The 14,348-nt window shown below is 38.7% G+C and overlaps 2 protein-coding genes across 2 annotated transcripts; both read left to right on the forward strand.

Moving 5' to 3' along the window:
• Window positions 1-7,596: 7,596 nt before the first annotated feature.
• Window positions 7,597-10,615, forward strand: LOC149404686 (uncharacterized). The gene is made up of 8 exons (XM_089607628.1): window positions 7,597-8,134; window positions 8,213-8,573; window positions 8,646-9,016; window positions 9,291-9,418; window positions 9,493-9,568; window positions 9,643-10,028; window positions 10,094-10,151; window positions 10,224-10,615. The coding sequence occupies exons 1-8, from the start codon at window positions 7,597-7,599 to the stop codon at window positions 10,613-10,615; spliced, it is 2,310 nt and encodes a 769-aa protein (XP_089463754.1).
• A 669-nt stretch (window positions 10,616-11,284) lies between these two features.
• LOC149404687 (coiled-coil protein) lies at window positions 11,285-13,635 on the forward strand. Its single transcript, XM_089601408.1, has 3 exons — window positions 11,285-11,442; window positions 11,816-12,327; window positions 13,050-13,635. The coding sequence occupies exons 1-3, from the start codon at window positions 11,304-11,306 to the stop codon at window positions 13,293-13,295; spliced, it is 897 nt and encodes a 298-aa protein (XP_089457534.1). The 5' UTR covers window positions 11,285-11,303; the 3' UTR covers window positions 13,296-13,635.
• The last annotated feature ends 713 nt before the right edge of the window (window positions 13,636-14,348 follow it).

The raw sequence follows: 14,348 nt of genomic DNA on the forward strand, positions 1-14,348 counted from the left end.
TTTAACACAAATCCGAGACCTTTAACGTATTTAAGGTCTTTAGGGCTTTAGTGGAAAAGCAAACTGGCAAAGTGATCAAAACTCTTCGATCTGATCGAGGTGGTGAGTATATGTCTGGAGAGTTCGATGACTTTCTTAAAGAAGAAGGTATCGCTTCTCAGCTTACCGCACCTGGCACACCCCAACAAAACGGAGTGTCAGAGAGAAGAAACCGAACTCTTATGGAGATGGTTAGATCAATGATGAGTTACTCATCACTCCCGCTTTCCTTTTGGGGATATGCCCTCGAAACAGCCGCTTACATTCTGAACCAAGTTCCGTCTAAAACGGTTCCTGGTACTCCTTATGAAAGATGGACTGGCCGTAAAGTAAGTTTGGGCCACATCCAAATTTAGGATTGCCCTGCACATGTGCTAAGGCAAAAGACTAGCAAGTTGGCTAGTAGGTCAGAATTGTGCCTGTTTGTGGGATATCCAAAGGAAACCAAAGGTTTCATTTTCTATAGTCCCGAGGACGATAAGACTTTTGTTAGCACGAATGCTCGTTTCCTTGAGGAGGACTTCATGAAGGATGCGAAACCTAGAAGCAAAATTGTGCTTGAAGAAAAGTTGGGTGAGGAAGCTTCTACCTCATCTGTAAGAACTGTTCTTACCCCAACTGAAACACAACCTAACTCATCAGAATCTCGTCAAGTAGTACTTCGACGTAGTGGGAGGGCTACTCAAAAGCCTGACAGGTACATGTCTTATGGAGACTCTCTTGTAGCCGTCTCCGACATGGATGACACTCTGTTTCCTATAGCCAAGCGATGGCTTGTTCTGAATCAAACCTTTGGCTTGACGCCATGAAAGTTGAAATGCACTCGATGTATGTCAAAAAAGTCTGGAAACTTGTAGACCTTCCTGAAGGGATTAAACCCGTAGGGTGTAAGTGGATATACAAGAAGAAAATGGGTCCTGATGGGAACGTCGAGATGTTCAAAGCACGACTTGTGGCGAAGGGTTATACCCAACAAGAAGGGATTGACTATGAAGAAACCTTCTCGCCAGTCGTGATGCTTAAATCCATCCGCATACTCCTATCCATAGCTGCAGCTCTCGACTATGAGATCTGGCAAATTGATGTCAAGACAGCCTTTCTGAATGGCAATCTTGACGAGCGCATTTACATGGCTCAACCAGACGGTTTCGTGGATAAAGGTCAAGAGACCAAGGTTTGTGAGTTGCTTAAATCCATTTATGGACTAAAGGAAGCATCTAGGTCATGGAATATTAGATTCGATGAAACTGTAAAGAGCTTCGGCTTTGAACAGTCAATAGATGAGCCTTGTGTTTAGAAGTTAATACACGAAGGCAAAGTTGTGTTTCTGGTACTATATGTCGATGATATACTACTCATTGGTAATGACGTGGGTAAGTTATCTGAGGTTAAGGTCTGGCTGGCAAAGCAATTCGATATGAAGGATCTAGGAGAAGCCGCATACATTCTGGGAATCCAAATCTTTCGAGATAGGAAAAACCGGACCCTGTCGCTCTCTCAAGCATCTTATATTGATAAGGTGATGGATCGATTCTCGATGCAAGACTGCAAGAGGGGTCAAACACCCTTTAGGCATGGAGTTTCACTCTCTAAGGACCAGTCTCCCAAGACTGCACAAGAGATTGAAGACATGAGGAAGATTCCTTACGCCTCTGCCGTAGGAAGCCTCATGTATGCTATGCTTTGCACTAGACCTGATATATGTTTCGCCGTTGGCGTAGTTAGCCGTTTCCAATCCAACCCTGGACCCGAGCACTGGATTGCTGTTAAGCATGTTCTTAAGTATATTCGAAGAACTAGGAACTTGATGCTTACATACTCAGGTATTGACCTGACTATGACGGGATATACCGACTCCGATTTTCAAGCGGATAAGGATTCCAGGAAATCCACTTCGGGATCTGTGTTCATCCTTAATGGTGGAGCTGTTGTGTGGAGAAGTATTAAGCAATCTTGCATTGCTGACTCCACAATGGAAGCAGAATATGTGGATGCTTGTGAAGCATCCAAAGAGGCCGTATGGCTTAAAAAGTTCCTTAAGTATTTGGAAGTTATTCCAAACGTCGACGAGCCCATGACCCTTTATTGTGATAATAGTGGGGCTGTCGCTAACTCAAAGGAACCTAGAAGCCATAAGCGCTCTAAGCATATTGAGAGGAAATACCATTTGATTCGAGAGATCGTGCAGCGCGGAGACGTGGAAGTGAAGAAGATCTCAACGGTGGACAACCTCGCAGATCCATTCACCAAGGCCCTAGCGAACAAGGTCTTCGACGATGGACGGTCGAAAAGTCTAGAGAGCATTTCTCGTCAATTTTTTGGGAAAATGGATGAATTTTGTTCGCTTTTTTACATGGGAGGAGAGAGAAATGGTCCGCGAGAACTTGCGAGAAATGAACCATTTCGCCAGTTATTTTTATTTCTCTCTCGTTATCCTTCAAAACGCGAGATCTCTCGCAAAATATCTTAATCTCGCACAAGATTTTAATCCTTGAAGAGAACCAAACTCCTACAATATCACACAAAAAAGAAGGAAAAAAAAAAAGAGAAAATCAAACACAATATGAATAATCTATTTTCATTCTCTCTAAAATGAGAGAAGAAATATTCACACTCCATCAAACATTTTCTCTCATAAATCAAAAGTAATCAAACAAAATTATATTCACCCTCTAAAAACGTTCAAGAGCTTGAGAAATCTAATTTTCATGTTTTTCACTTAGTAAGAGGAATATTTCACCACCGCACTCAAATCATTCTTGAGAACTTTAGATTGAAGAACATTTCGGGTCAATGCCCTCAAAGTGTTCTCATTCAAAAGGCTTCAAAAGATCGGACTCTTCTCTCACTATATGATTTAAGGATCCTCTAAAGTTCTTTGATGCGTTGGACATTGTCCAAGACTATGCACTTGACCAATCTTAACACGTCGTGTCCATAAATGTTAAATCTAAAGAAGTGTCAAAAAACCTAGTGAAATTTTGAGATACATCAGTATTCAAAGAACAAACTGATATATAACCTGTTGTCAATGGTGCCCACAAGAAGAGTTGTAGTCTTTATTTTGTACATTTGATGAAATAAAGTCTCATGAAGACTCTTGCTTGTAATTGCCTATCTATTCATTAATAAAGTTGAAACGTTCATTCATTCTTTCTTTGTTTGAAGCTTTATGATAAAACCTTAGTCTTTTAGTCCATAAACAAACTTAACAACTTACGAAGAGACAAATGTAGATTTGCATGAACAAACTCTTCGTAGTTTGCTTAAAACGATATATTCGCAATCTTAGGGTCAAAGGACTATTGACCTCAGTATGATTGTTAGAAGAATCTATGATGTCTGGTTATGAGGCATTGAGAGTTGGGGACTCTATAGTTCTTCTAGGTATCTTCCGAAGGTACTGAATTGACCAGTGCACTTCTAGAGACAATATAAGAACAAACCATTTAACCTTTTATGTCTCGAAGTCACTATGTATGAATTGCATCATGCTTACCTTAATCCTGAAATGAGACATGCCATTTCACACCTTAGTATTCTCATTTGAGAAAGTCAAAGTTCGGACTCACTATGTGATTCCGAACAAGGCCTATTGGTGAAGTACTAAGTTGTGAGTCTGTCATGAGTAACTTTGTGAAGTTCTCATAGATATGGAATTCATGTACAAGATTGCTGAAATGCAATGTATGTCACCTCATGCTTTGTTCCTTGGAGTGTGAATAAATGAACTGGCCAGTGTCCAAATTGAGTCCTGACTCTTTTGGATGAAACAATGTGACTTGTTAGCTCCTCGTCAATACATTGTTTCTAACTTATTCACAAGCGACAAAGGAGTTGAGGAAATAACAGCTAGATGGGTAAAATGGTAATTTAGTAAATCCCGACTAGCTGATGACATTCATGAAGGGTAAACATAGATAATATTCAGTGGATCCGCTCATCATAATTAGGTCGAATTCTTGAGTAGAAAATAAATTCATTTGAACCGAGAGATTTTCAGTGTCAGCTCTTTAGTGGAGTCAGTTGACATTAAGCTAAACTTGGAAAAGGTTTGTGAACTTTTGAGTCCAAGTGTTTAGCTCAAGCTTTGTTCATTTGGGTCCATGAGGTCACTGTCACGAATCACATCGATAGGAATAGTTAAACTGGAAGCTAAGTCAAAACAAGAACGAAAATAGTTAAAAGGATATTTTTGTCTTTTGAGACAAAGGATGAAATGAACGTCAATAAATTTTTTGACAAGTTCATTTGATGACTTAATGTCACTCGGCCATAACTTGATTATTGGGCCTTGTGAATTAATTTCATTTCATAAGAATTTTATTGAAAATTCTTAATGGGCTTTTCTCATGTTGTCATGAACAAATGAAGAAGCTTCTAGAAGCTCCTTCTAGATGAGAGTTGGCCGCCCAAAATACCCAAGAGAAAGAGTTTATTTTGTGCATAAATGTATTTAGATACTTGCCAAAAGAAAAAGAGGAAACAAATTTTGCATATGGGATGCATAAAGGATCGGCCATGTTGAGAGAAAAGGCAAGCCTTGAACAAAATATGAAACAAATCAAGGCTTCTAGAAGCCCTAGCTTGGCCGAGTGTCTCAATAGGAAAGAGAGGAATTTGGCTCATGAATATGTGATATTCCATAGAAGAGGAAACTACCTTATTGAAGGTGAGACCTCTCCTATAAATAGGAGCCTCATTTCCTCACATTTCATTCATCCAAAGTTTTAGAGATTGAGAGCTTCTCTCTCTAGACTTGGCCGCCCCTTCCTCTCTCTCTCTCTCTAGTTTATATTTTCGATTTTTCTTGCTTTGGCACCTAGGTCCTCACTCGACCTAGTGTTTAGCTCTGCGACTTCGAGACTCGTTCTTAAGTCGTAGTGTTTAAAAGTGCCCACTCACTAATTCCTTCTTTTCGGGTGATTTAGTGATAGAAACTTTCGTGGTTGCTCGAGGTGCCGAGGAAAGAAAGAGAGACGTGCTGCGAGGGGAGACGAGCGTTGCAAACTTTCCACAAGCTTCTTCAAAGTTCAAGCTTCAAGAAAGGTTAGTAAACTTCTAGCTCATATTGGTTTTTAATTACATGTACTTGCACTTGTCTAGGTTAGTAAAAACTGTTTTACTTGTAAAAGAAAATTTTTAAAATTCCGCCGCTTACCGAAGCGTTAATTATTTTCTCAAACCCTAGATCGATTCCAACATAACCAAGGATTGAAATCTCGCATCTCGCGACCGTACCGCACTTCTAATTTTGGGGGTATCTCGTCTCGTACCGTGGTATTCCGCGGTATTTGATTAACGTTCGGGGTATCTCGTACCGCATGGTAAACCGCATTTCACGGAGTATACCGCAAAAAGAAAGGTATTCCGTGGGGTATTTGAACAAAAATAAACTTTAAAAAATACTTTTTAATTTTCATGCATACATAGAAAATTTAAACATAAATTTTTTATACATAGAGGTATTTCTTAAATATACATTTAAAATCTTAGAGTATCGAACACATAAAACAAAATTCAGTCATGAAGTTATAAGTAAAAAAAAGTGTTTCTATTTACACTATGTATTATTATAATACAAATCCAAAATTAAATTAATTACATAAAATAAAACATACATTTACCTTTTTTTTTCTTAATAATGATAAAAAAAAATTAAATAACAATTGTAGGAAAAGAAATTTGCAGGATATATATATATATATATATATATATATATATATATATATATATATATATATTTGCGGATGTATACAAACTTACAAAGTTAAGAAAAGCATATATACAAAGTTATTTGCCGGATGTTTTTAAGAAAAGCATATATACAAAGTTATTTGCCAGATGTATATATATATATATATATATATATATATATATATATATATATATATATGTGTTTTTAAAGTTTAATTATATAAGGAACTCCATGTTTGACCAGGAAAAAAAAAGCAAGTAACTTTTGTATTAGAAACATGACAGCAACGCATATGTGTACAAGAATTGTGTGGCAGTCTATCACAAGTGAAAAAAAATCCCACATCGAAAGTAAATTGTACATTTTAATAATGAAACATCTATAAATAGCTTGAGTGTGTAGGGTATACTTACTTCAAAAAATTTGACTATATTTGTTAAGTCAATTGGGCTTGTGACAGGCCCAAAAACGCAGTTAAATTTTTTTTTTTCCTCTGACTAGCCGCGAGATGCGCAAGATTAGAGCGAGAAATTGCGAGATTTTTACAACTCGCGAGATATGTACATCTCGCTCTCGCGCCTCTGCGAGAAACGAGAACTCGCGCGAGATAGCTCCATCTCGCGCGAGATTTCAATTATAACGAACATGACGACTAATGAAATTTCGCTCGGCGTTCTCTTGTAATCTTATATCTATCAAGACACGTACGTCTCACGTGTTGATTGAAGCCTTGTAGTAGTAGCACGGATTGAAATCTCGCGCGAGATGGGGGTATCTCGCGCGAGTTCTCGTTTCTCGCCTAGGTGCGAGAGCGAGATGTTAATAACTCGCAAAATTGTCCGTTTCTCGCGATATCTCGCAATATATCTCGCGTTTTGAAATTAAAACGAAGTTACCTCATTTTCTCGTTCAAACGAAGTTAAAAAATGAAAAAAAAAATCACCCAAAGCAAGATCTGCAAAAGCAGCAAAACCATCGTTAAGAAAAAGCTCTGCAAATCTCTCATTTTCCATCGCGAGATCTGTTGAAATCTCTCGTCTTCCCGCGCCGGACCTTCGTTTTCCTTCACGTAGCTGTCCAACTCCAACTTCGCCCAAGCATGGTAACTGTAGATCTGGGTTTTGAATTTTTTTTTATGCAATCTGGTGAACTTCGTGTGTTACTTGCTCAAAAATCAAAGCTGTAAACTTTCTTTTTGGTAGCTTAGGGGAAGAGAAGAAGTTTGCACTTAATTTGCAGATCTGTAAAAAAATAATGAAAACAATGAAATGAGGAAGAAGATGGCAACGTTATTCCGATTCATAAAAGCAAGTGTGGTTGCATTTTGTAATGATTTTTTTTTTTGAAGCAAGTGATATCATTTTTTAATTACTTTTTTTAACAATTTTTGGGAAGTGGAAATGAATGGAAAACGTGGGCTTGGTCTTGGTCTTTAATATTGAATATATCATCATCACATACCTTGCATTAATTAGGCAAGATCATTCATGCACGGAACCAAATCAATAACATTGACTTTTCAACAAATAATAATAATATTAATAACCCATTAAATATGCAATCTTTAAAATGTTTTTTTTTTTATTCGAATTTAAATCTTTATGTTGTTGATTTAGAATTTAGATGTAATTAATAATTAATTTGATCTAAATGTAATTAAATTTTTTTATTATTTATTGCTTGTTTGATCTAATTCTTAGTTAGTTGTTATTGTCACGTTGTTCATTATTGTTAATGTTGATATATTTTGTTAATTCAGATTTAATAGTTGAAGAATGAGTTCGGATCCGGCCCGGAAATATTGTACGCCCATTGAGGGAAAGACGAACGGTTTCGTATGCAACTTTTGTGGCCATGAGATGAAAGGCGGAGGTGTTACTAGGGTGAAGAATCACCTTGCCGCTACAGATAATCGAAGAAGTACGACGGTGTGTGATAAGTGTCCTCCAGAAGTAAGGGAGGAGATGAGAGAGTGTCTTTTCGCCGTATCCGATAAGAAGAAGTCCAAAAGTAGTTTTGGAGCATATCTTCGGTCTAAAACCACCAAAGGACTTCGTAGATACGAGTCAGATGAAGAGAACGATGGCGAGGAGGTCTTAGTCCAATCAACTATGAAGAGGGTGAGACACCAAGAAGCAGCTGAGCAATGTAGGGCAGAACGAGAGGGACCCGGTGGATCTTCAGCGGAACCTCGTTTGCAACGATCATCATCTCTAGCTCCATCCTTATACAAATCCCCCAGTTCTCGGCAACAAAGGGTTGATGTGATGTCCATACCAGGATACGCGATGAAACTCGGACGGAACATTTGCAAGTTCTTTGTTCACGAGCACATTCCGGCATCTAAGGCGGACTCACATCATTTTCGAAACATGATCCAGTCCGCTCAGGAGTTTGGTAAGTGAATTAAAAGTTGTTATATTTAATTTCGTATTTATCATATTTAGTTTATTTATTAAGTATTTTGTTTTGTAGGTCCTAACGTTCCGTTGCCGTCTCCGTATGATATTCACAACAAGTATCTTGATGCCGAGGTTACTGATATGCAAAAATATGTCGATGACCAAAGGCCGAACTGGGAGAAGTTTGGATGTACGATCTTGTCTGATGGTTGGACGGGCCCTACCAGACTAAGCATCATAAATATAATGGTGTATTGTGCTGGAACGACGGTGTTCTTAAAGTCGATTGACGCGTCCAACAACATCAAGAGTGGAGACTACATTTATGGCATCCTCAAAGATGCCATGAATGAAGTTGGGAAGCACAATGTTATACAAATCGTGACGGATAATGGATCTAACTACAAAAAGGCTGGGCAAAAGTTGATGAAGAGGTACAACTTGTATTTGAAATTTGTTATTTTAATTTCAAATTTATCATATTGATTAAGTACTAAGTTTTATAGGTTCAATGTGTATTGGACTCCATGCGCCGCTCATTGCATGAACTTGATGTTTGAAGATATCGGGAAGAGAGGGAACGTTGAAGCCGTCGTTAAGGCAGCTAGAATGATATCAAAGTTCATCTACAATCATGGTCAACTATTATCCAATCTAAGAGACATTTCCCCAGGTGAAATTGTGCGTCCTGGGACAACAAGGTTCGCTACGAACTATTTGGCTCTTAGAAGTCTTCGCGAAAAAAGAGCTGCGCTGAAACAAATGTTTACGAGTCAATGGTGGGACGATCACAAGCTAGCTCGTACGCAGACAGGTAGATCTGCTTCGGAGAATGTTTTGTCCCAACGATTTTGGCACGGAGTTGACGACGTGTGTGGTATCTTTGAGCCGATGTACAGTTGTCTACGATTGGTCGACACCGAAGTTCATCCAACCATGGGATTATTATACTACGTATTCCATGAGATGAAAAAAAGATTGGAGGGACTTCACGGGAAAAAATGGGTTGTTGATATTGTCGAGAACAGGTGGACCAGCCAACTTTGTCATCCATTACATGAAGCAAGTAACCGTTACGTTTAACATTTTTAATGAGGTTAACTATTTTAGACGTTATAGTTATTAACAATTATCTGTTCTTTTTAATGTAGCTTACTACCTTAATCCAAAGTTACAGTACAACAGAGAGGTTCATATGGATAGTACACACATGGCATCGGTGACAAAGGTCTTTGACGTTTTGCACCCACACGATGATTCATCTAGGCTAGGACACGAGGTATTTATATTCTTGGTATTTATGCACACGTCTTTGATATTAATTTCTAATGATTTATATTTTCAAATATACAGTTGTTAGCATTTCGAGACGCTAAAGGAGACTTTTGTCAAAAAAGTGCGATATCAGCGAGGGGTACTCTAGCAGCAGGTAATAATTTCACGTAATGATTTAAGATGGTTTATGGTTTGACTTTTAAGGTTGATAATGTGTATGTATTTTAGCAAATTGGTGGGAGCTTTATGGAAATGCTACTCCGACATTGCAAAAATTAGCTATGCGAATCCTTTCCCAAACTGCGTCTTCATCAGCATGCGAAAGGAATTGGAGCACATTTGCATTAGTGCACACAAAGCAACGGAACCGCCTAGCATACAAGAGGTTGGAGAAACTTGTATTTTGCAGTTATAACATGAAGCTGAACATGAGAGACATGAAGTACAAGTTCGATAATTCAGTGGTGCCTTTAGATCCTTTGGACATCATCGAACGAGCTTTTGAAAGGTCGGGAGCCCAAAATGAAGGAGATGATGAGATGCTTCACTGGATTGATCCTGTTCACCTAGATGACGAAAATCAGAACCCAGATATGCACATTGCTGAAGAGGCTGTAAATCTTGGAGTTGATGTCAACCAAGTGTTGAACGAAAACGTCCCCCCCCCCCCCATCGACAGACTCAAGACGTTTCAAGTTCTTCGGATGATACTGGTCATGCCTCGGATGATAACGCAGGTAAGATTGCTCTCATAATTTAATAAAACAAGTTTTTATTTTCTAATTCCGTTTTTATTATAATCATAGGAGGTGGTGGTGGTGGTGGTGAAGAACGTGGCGGGCAATACAACAGCGGTGGTGGATACGATCCTCAATTCGGCAGCGGTGGTGGATATAGCGTACCACAAACGGACGATGAATACGACCGCATGAATCCAGCCTTTTTTGAGTCAGGATATGGAGGCAATACGTACGGAGGTTTGTCTGATGCAATGTCATTCTCTTCTACTAGCAAAGATGTCGATCAATTGTCACAGTTTTTCGGTGGGTTCTCGATTACACCGGAGGACTCAGAATCCTCGCATCCAATTGAGCCGCATGACGGGTCTTACAGTTATCCTGAGTATCCGATGATAGTCCCCGTGCCCGTGCCTGTCCCCGTCATCCCTGTCTCTCCCCCCATTTTAAGGGATTTTTACTAACCACATGAGCCCCAACCTCGTATTCATTACCGACCAGGTTTCCCAAAATACTCCATTTATGTTGCATTAGATCAGTATAATTACGATCGTCACGTGGAGACTTATATGACTACATATGCTCACATGATGACTTGGTACGAGTATTGCCTGATGCAAGACCAACAACCTCATACATTTCAGGGCCCCCGACACTCTACCTACGAGTAGCAACAATGATTGTGAACTCTACTTTTTTTGTGTGAGAAATCTCTATTATGTGTATAATTATTTGTTTTCTTTATTTAGTGTGACTTTGCTTGAGAACTCTATATTACATGTGTATTGATTTGTACTCTACATAGAATTTCATGTCTGGAATTTTGAAAACTTTATTTTAAAAATTTATATAGATTGTGTATCCTAAACTTACACAAAATCATAATTAAAAAGTTGTTCAAATACCCCGCGGAATACCTTTTTTTTTGCGGTATATCCCGCGAAATGCGGTATACCACACGGTACGAGATACCCCGAACGTTCATCAAATACCACGAGATACCACGGTACGAGACGAGATACCCAAAAAAAAAAGTGCGGTAGGCCGCGAGATGCGAGATTTTAATCCTTTGAGTTGAGTAGTAGTAGCTTCGTTCTTTTCTCACCGACTCACTCGCCGAAAGAAACAAGAAACAAGAAACACAGAGTGAGAATGGAAAACATAGCAGAGAGACTGTCGTTAATGGAGGATCTTTACTTCCCTCGCTCCCTCCACTCCGACGCCGTCGACCCTTCCCGGCGCAAAATCCTCCTCCTCGACCTCCTCTCCCGTGACTCCGCCGTTTTTCTAGGTAACCTCGCTTTCTCTTTGGTTCCGACGAAATTCTATGCTTTGTGTCGCCGTTTTGTCCATTATTATCATAGAAAACGATCGAATTTTAGTTCCACTATATGCCCTTACTCTGTTTGCATTCGTGAAATTATATTATTCTCTCAAAGCTAATGAAAATTTATTGAAGTTTATTTCAGCTTTTAACAAAAGAACGCCCTAATCCTGTTTCCGTTAGCATTTGCATTTGTGTCCCTTTTCTTCTAATCAATTTGTAGTGTGTGCTAAGAATTTATCAGTCTGAGAACATAGAACGAAAATAAATAAAGTTGGATCATGAAATTCAGTAATTCTCTCAGGCAATTGAAAATCTACTTTATCTTTCTTTCAACTAGAACGCTATGGGTCGAAACTAACGTCCGAGGAGGTTGGGGAATTCGATGCGCTGAAGGAAAAAAACTACGAGATTGAGTGGCACCTGAATCGTCTGCGGAGCGAGATGAATCCGACCTCCGACGAAGTCCGATCGAGATCCGTGGCGGTGAAGAATCGGCGTCGGGCGTATTTGGAGAAGCTGGTCTCTGGAGGGAAGTACTTCTCGGAGGACTCGATGAGGGAGAGAGAGCCGTACCTCCACCACGAGTATCTCGGGAAGTTTCAGGACTTGAGCGGCCGGAGAATGGCGAGGCCCGGTGAGAGGTGGTCGGAGACTCTGCTGCGGAGAGCGGAGGAAGCGGTTCTTGTCGCCAAGATCAGAGGCGAGCAGCAGAGGCTGGGCGTGGCCGAGCGCGATTGGGTCGGCAACGAAGGATTTCAAGAAGAAGAAGAAGAAGAAGAAGAAGAAGAGGAAGAAGAAGAAGAAGAGGAAGATGAAGAAGAGAGAAATGGGGGTTCTGAATCTGCTGAGGTGAGTGAGTTCTTGGTGGGTTTTGTAGTAGGGCTTCTAGAGAGAATGATTATTTGCCAAGTTCGAAAAGAAAGCATGTTCAAAATATTCTGCAGTGTGTGTGTTTATTTAGTTTGGTCTATTTGCGTGTTGGTTGAGTCTCTTGAAAGGTCTGTGGTTGATTTTCTTCGGCTCTAATATGGAAGAGGAAGATCACCTTTTTTTTAGCTGAATTGACCAGCGCTAACAAATTAACCTTATTAAGGATGATGTGCAACAGCTGTGATAGAAAAATCCCAAGTTTGTCTATGAAGAGCAGATATAATAAGATTAGCATGGCAGTATTTGAGTTATGCTTCAACCTTAGTATTCCAGTGTTTATGTATTTGTGTTTGAGGATTTCTCACTTTTTTAAATACCCAAATGTTGTTCAGTTTTGTTTTAATCAAACACAGGTCTGCTTCAGCAGGGATTCTCTTATCTTATGTTACTGAACTTGCTTAGGGTTGCCTATTCTTGTGACATTCTGAGATGATTTCTTCTTAACCGAATATTGAATGTAGTCAATAATAATGGGTTCCGTCAGATTAAATTGGATGGTTTCCCTATTCATTTGTCCATTAATTTTCTCCATACATCGTTCTCATCGGGAGATATTCAACAATGACTTGAGGCACTGTGGATAGACTTAAATAGTTTTGTTTCTGTCACATTATATTTTGACTGTGTGTGCATACATACAGATATCCTCGGATCATCAGGACACGACAAGTGGCGCCCAATCCACCGTTGATCGGACAGTGTTGTCCGATGCAGAGATGCAAGAACAGATGGACCAGTTCACCCACATCATGCAGCAAAAGTTTCTTTTAGGCGAAGATTCAGAGTATTTGGATTACTCGAAAATAGACAATGACGAGACTTTGGACGATCACTGGCAGAGGGAAGCGAACCACGACGCCGAGGAAAAGTACTTTGCCGAGGATTGAGCCATAGAAATCACCCACTTTTCTAATCACTTGTACCAACGCATAACATTCTCTGCTTTAGGTTTTGACCCGCTTTTAGTACACAATTTCTGATGGCCCCAAATTTCTGGGGTTTACTCTGTAAATGTTTTTTTTTTTTTTTGAGGCTCACTTGTTACATTTTAAAAGTTGAGTTAAACGGGAATCTTTTTAACACAGTGAATATGCTATATGCTTTACAAAAGCATGATGGTCAAGTAGTGTATGATTGAGAGCCGTACAAAAACAAAAAGATGAGGCCAGATTCTTATACGTGCATCCGATATATTATCATGTATTAGGGCTTTGCTAGTTGAACCGTTTGATCCGAAACTTGATTGTTAAGATTGAAATCTTTGCAACGATCGTGAAGTGTCCTTAGCCTTTAGTATCTTTTTGTGTAATATCTTGGTAATGAACCACTTGTTTATCCTTCAAAGTGGTGAATTTTGCATCTTTACGTCGCTATACGATATCCCATTTATGGAAACAAAGGTCAATTCATTGACTCTCTCGCACTGTCCCAGCCAAACATGGATAAAGATGCTTCAAATGGTCACTTTGAAAAGAAGTATTTGAAATGGCTTAGGCCATCTACAGCCCAAAAATGTTTTATTTCCAACTTTTAACATTATTATTAACATAAAAAAAAAAATATTCCTCGTTTATCTATTATTTAATAACTTTATCAACCTTCTGTCCATCATATGTTAGCTTGCATATTTTTAACTTGTGTATTTTATATCAAATCATATACTGTATTTTCTATCCATTTTAGATGAATTTAAAATAATTTGGACTCAAATAAATACGAACTCATAAAAAAATATTTTTTAAGATAAAAATATTATATATATATATATATATATATATATATATAATTTAAACATTAGGTATGGAAATTATAAATTAAAAACTAATTAACTTTATTTCACCAATTCTCATTCTAGCATAAAGTGGGTTTGAGATTTAACTTTAGTTGGTTTTGTGTTTCTAAGTATTGGTTGGCAATCTTTGCAATATTTGCTTTAAATA

This window comes from Urtica dioica, chromosome 2, assembly GCF_054948205.1.
Source record: "Urtica dioica subsp. dioica isolate 48M chromosome 2, U.dioica_male_clone48M_v1_H2, whole genome shotgun sequence".
In the NCBI taxonomy this organism is placed as follows: domain Eukaryota; kingdom Viridiplantae; phylum Streptophyta; class Magnoliopsida; order Rosales; family Urticaceae; genus Urtica; species Urtica dioica.

Bases quoted from the DNA above. Each gene is read 5' to 3' on its own strand.
- LOC149404686 (XM_089607628.1), top strand. From the start codon at position 7,597: ATGAAAGGCGGAGGTGTTACTAGGGTGAAGAATCACCTTGCCGCTACA. The intron at 9,017-9,290 runs GTATCTTTGAGC...TTTTTAATGTAG, and splicing joins CGGAGTTGACGACGTGTGTG to CTTACTACCTTAATCCAAAG. The intron at 9,569-9,642 runs GTAATAATTTCA...TATGTATTTTAG, and splicing joins GAGGGGTACTCTAGCAGCAG to CAAATTGGTGGGAGCTTTAT.
- LOC149404687 (XM_089601408.1), top strand. From the start codon at position 11,304: ATGGAAAACATAGCAGAGAGACTGTCGTTAATGGAGGATCTTTACTTC. The intron at 11,443-11,815 runs GTAACCTCGCTT...TCTTTCAACTAG, and splicing joins TGACTCCGCCGTTTTTCTAG to AACGCTATGGGTCGAAACTA. The intron at 12,328-13,049 runs GTGAGTGAGTTC...GCATACATACAG, and splicing joins GGGGTTCTGAATCTGCTGAG to ATATCCTCGGATCATCAGGA.